At 37.1% G+C, this 3,397-nt stretch overlaps 1 protein-coding gene across 1 annotated transcript in view; it reads left to right on the top strand.

Moving 5' to 3' along the window:
- LOC107742800 (fibrillin-2-like) overlaps window positions 1-3,397 on the top strand; it is an 80,918-nt gene that overhangs the window by 33,218 nt on the left and 44,303 nt on the right. Inside the window, exons 14-15 of the mRNA XM_016555842.1 lie at window positions 1,860-1,985; window positions 2,332-2,454. Of these exons, the coding sequence (XP_016411328.1) occupies window positions 1,860-1,985; window positions 2,332-2,454 (249 nt within the window). The remainder of the gene's footprint in view (window positions 1-1,859; window positions 1,986-2,331; window positions 2,455-3,397) is intronic.

Here is a 3,397-nt window from a genome sequence, read left to right as displayed (position 1 = left end):
GAGGCTTCCGTTTGCCACGGGTAACGGCGGCATCATCCACGACGGCAACGGCGGTCTGAACATCGGCGGCTACGGCAAAGGTCCCTCGCACAACGGAAACGGCGGCGGCTACATTTATGGCGGCGATCACACCATCGGAAACGGCAATGGCGGCAACGGCGGCCAGAAGATTCAGATCAGTGAGTGGAAGTTGCCAGTTTTTACCTTCAACTAACAATCCGAAGCTAAGAAATCGATGGTGTTTTATTGTTTGTGCTCAGGCCTGCTGAACGAGACGACGATTGACGTGTGCAAGCATTTTACCAACCTGTGCCTGAACGGCCGCTGCGTTCCCACGCCGACCAGCTACCGCTGCGAATGCAACATGGGATACAGGCAGGACGTGCGCGGGGAGTGCATCGGTAAACCTGTGCATTCATCTTTAAGTGAAAGTCAAGAAAAGCCTGTTTTTTTTAATGTTGACATGGTCTGAAATGCTGCCATCTGTAGGCGGTTTGCTTGACTTCCACAGGCCTCAGGGTTATAAACATAGCAGATTGTGTCAATATTTTAACACATATTATTGATTAATAGTGTTAATGGTCTCTCATACGTCTGCTTTCTACCCTCAGATGTGGACGAGTGCATCAGTAACCCCTGTGTGAATGGAGACTGTGTCAACACACAAGGATCGTATCACTGTAAATGTCACGAGGGATACCAGGGAACTCCCACCAAACAGGCCTGCATTGGTGTGTGGCATGATATTATTCTATTTCATGCCAAAAGCATTTCTTTAGTTTCTAATTGTAGGGCTAGAACACGTTTAATGCTAACATTTTTACATTCAAAATTCTTTATGGCTAAAAAAACAGCTTTAAAGTAGGAAATATCATTACATTATAATTTACAGTCTTGTACTCCATGACCAAAATATTATTTTAAATTTTTTTATTATCATTATTTTATTTTTCTCATTTTTTAAGCAATTAAAAAAAATAAATGCATAATATTTTAATTACAGCTAAATTTAATTTAATTACATATGACCCATTAAAATTTGAATGGAAGCAAGATTATTATATTATATTACATTATATAAACACAAAACAATATATATATATATAGTATAAGTTTAAAAGTCTGTTCATTATTTTGTTGTTTTTCATGTTTTGTTATTATTTTTATTTTTAAGCAATTTTACACTCCAAAAAAAGTCTAAATGCTACATAGACAGTGAATGCATAATTTTTCATTCTTTAGCAAAATGTAATGTTATGGGTCCCATGAAAATTTGAATTTATTACTATTAGTATATTTCAGTTTTCATTTTCATTTTAGTTTGTTTTAATAATTTTCTTATGTATTTTTTTAATTTTTCTACATTTAAAAATATATTTATATTTTTATATATATTATACATTTTTAAGTATTTATATATAGCTTTTAATTTATTTTTATTTCTGTTTTAATTTTAGTTATTTTAATACTACAGCTTGAATTTATTTAAACTATACTTCAACCTTAACTTCAACTAAAATTTATTTAGTTTCCAAGTCAACATCTATTTATTTTTTTGTTTATTTTTGCCAAGTCAACACTTCTAATTTAAGTCTTTAATCAAATATTTATATTTTATTTCATTTCAGCTTTATTTTAAAATATTTTAAGTTATTTTGCATGACACACTAAACAGAAGCAAAACTTCCAAATAATGTGACTGTGCTCAGCATCCTGCACACACAGCACTCAAATGGCACAGTTCACCGTGAATAATAAATTTACAATGAATGTGATGGTGAAAGTCAGCAGAACTTCACTTCACACAGCCCAGCGCCCTCTGGTGGACACCTGTAACTAATCTGTTCCTGTTGCTTCAGACATTGACGAGTGTATCGTGAACGGCGTTATGTGCCGTAACGGACGCTGCGTGAACACAGATGGAAGTTTCCAGTGCATCTGTAATGCTGGCTTTGAAATCAGTCCTGATGGGAAGAACTGCGTCGGTAAGCGCTTAAACTGCGACTTTAACTGCCTAATATATGTATTTTACATATTTTTACACTTTTTGTTTTTAAATTTCACACAAAATTAGATGCTTCACCTGTTTGTTTGCTGATTATTCGGTTGTACACTATAAAACCTGCAATAAAATATTTAACAATGGTTTAAAATGCTTTATAAATCTCTTTAAGGAGTTTGGGGTGGGTGGAGGGTGTCAGAAGGTCAACATAAGCATTTTTAATTAATAATTTAAGATGAATACAGTTAGTCCAAGAAAACAACTGAATATCCAGCATTTGTTTTATAGTGTATTTTCAGAAACATTGAGAGCGTTTTCTTGTCTTCTAGATCATGATGAATGTGCCACCACCAACATGTGCCTCAACGGCATGTGCATAAACGAAGACGGGAGCTTCAAGTGTATCTGCAAACCTGGATTTGCTTTGGCGCCCAACGGACGCTACTGCACTGGTGAGCATGTCTGGGATTCGCTTTCAAAGATTATTAAACTCATATACGATTTGCTCATCCTCAAGTCCAACAAAATAAAAGCGCCACAAAAATGTAGTAACTTCAAGTCAATATGCTATATTCCAAGTCTTCTGAAGTCATACAATAGTTTTATGCGCTAAATTGCTAAAATCTAATTTCCATTTGCACATTTTTCCAAGTTCAACACGTCTTGAGATGTCTTTCTCGCATTGGTGACATTCAAGTCAATGGAGTCTGTCCAAATCAAAAATGTCAAAAATTTAAGTCGTTATTCTCTGAAAACTCTTTAATCTCATTTGCATTTGCTAATTTTTTCACGTCATTGGCACATGTTCGATGTCACAAGACACAAGAACCAATAGCTATGTTTCCATCCACCTATTTATTTTGGAATATCGCATTTTGGAATATCGCATAAAAAACGCTGGATGGAAACGCCACGATGCGCATACATTTTAAAAATGCGCATAAAAAACTTATGCGCACAACTGAGTAGGATAAACTTTTTATCAGATAACAAAAAATGTGCATAAACTACGATGGAAACACATTTACCGAATAAATTCCACCATGCGCATTGAAAAAGTCATGTGACTTTGTGTAACGGAGGCCAGCGAGTAGGTGCTGTGCAAGGTAAAAAACTTTTACTCACTCCCCTGATCTCAAGAGACGCACTAGCGACTGACGCTAGGGGCTGCAGTCTTTAGCCTCCTTGTTAGTGCCTCCTTGTTAGTGCGTCCGCCTCCCATGCCGGAGACCCACTCGGAACAAGAACGAGGTGTGGCGGTGAGGACCCGGTAGAGAGGGGTTACATTGGTGCCGTGACCCGGATGGGAGTGAGGTTTGGGGGGTGAGTGTAACGGAGGCCAGCGAGTAGGTGCTGTGCAAGGTAAAAAACCTCACTCCCCTGATCTCAAGAGAC

The sequence above is a fragment of the Sinocyclocheilus rhinocerous genome, unplaced genomic scaffold (assembly GCF_001515625.1).
Source record: "Sinocyclocheilus rhinocerous isolate Xijiao unplaced genomic scaffold, SAMN03320098_v1.1 scaffold1879, whole genome shotgun sequence".
Lineage (NCBI taxonomy): Eukaryota > Metazoa > Chordata > Actinopteri > Cypriniformes > Cyprinidae > Sinocyclocheilus > Sinocyclocheilus rhinocerous.
This window is presented reverse-complemented; position numbering and strand designations above follow the sequence as displayed.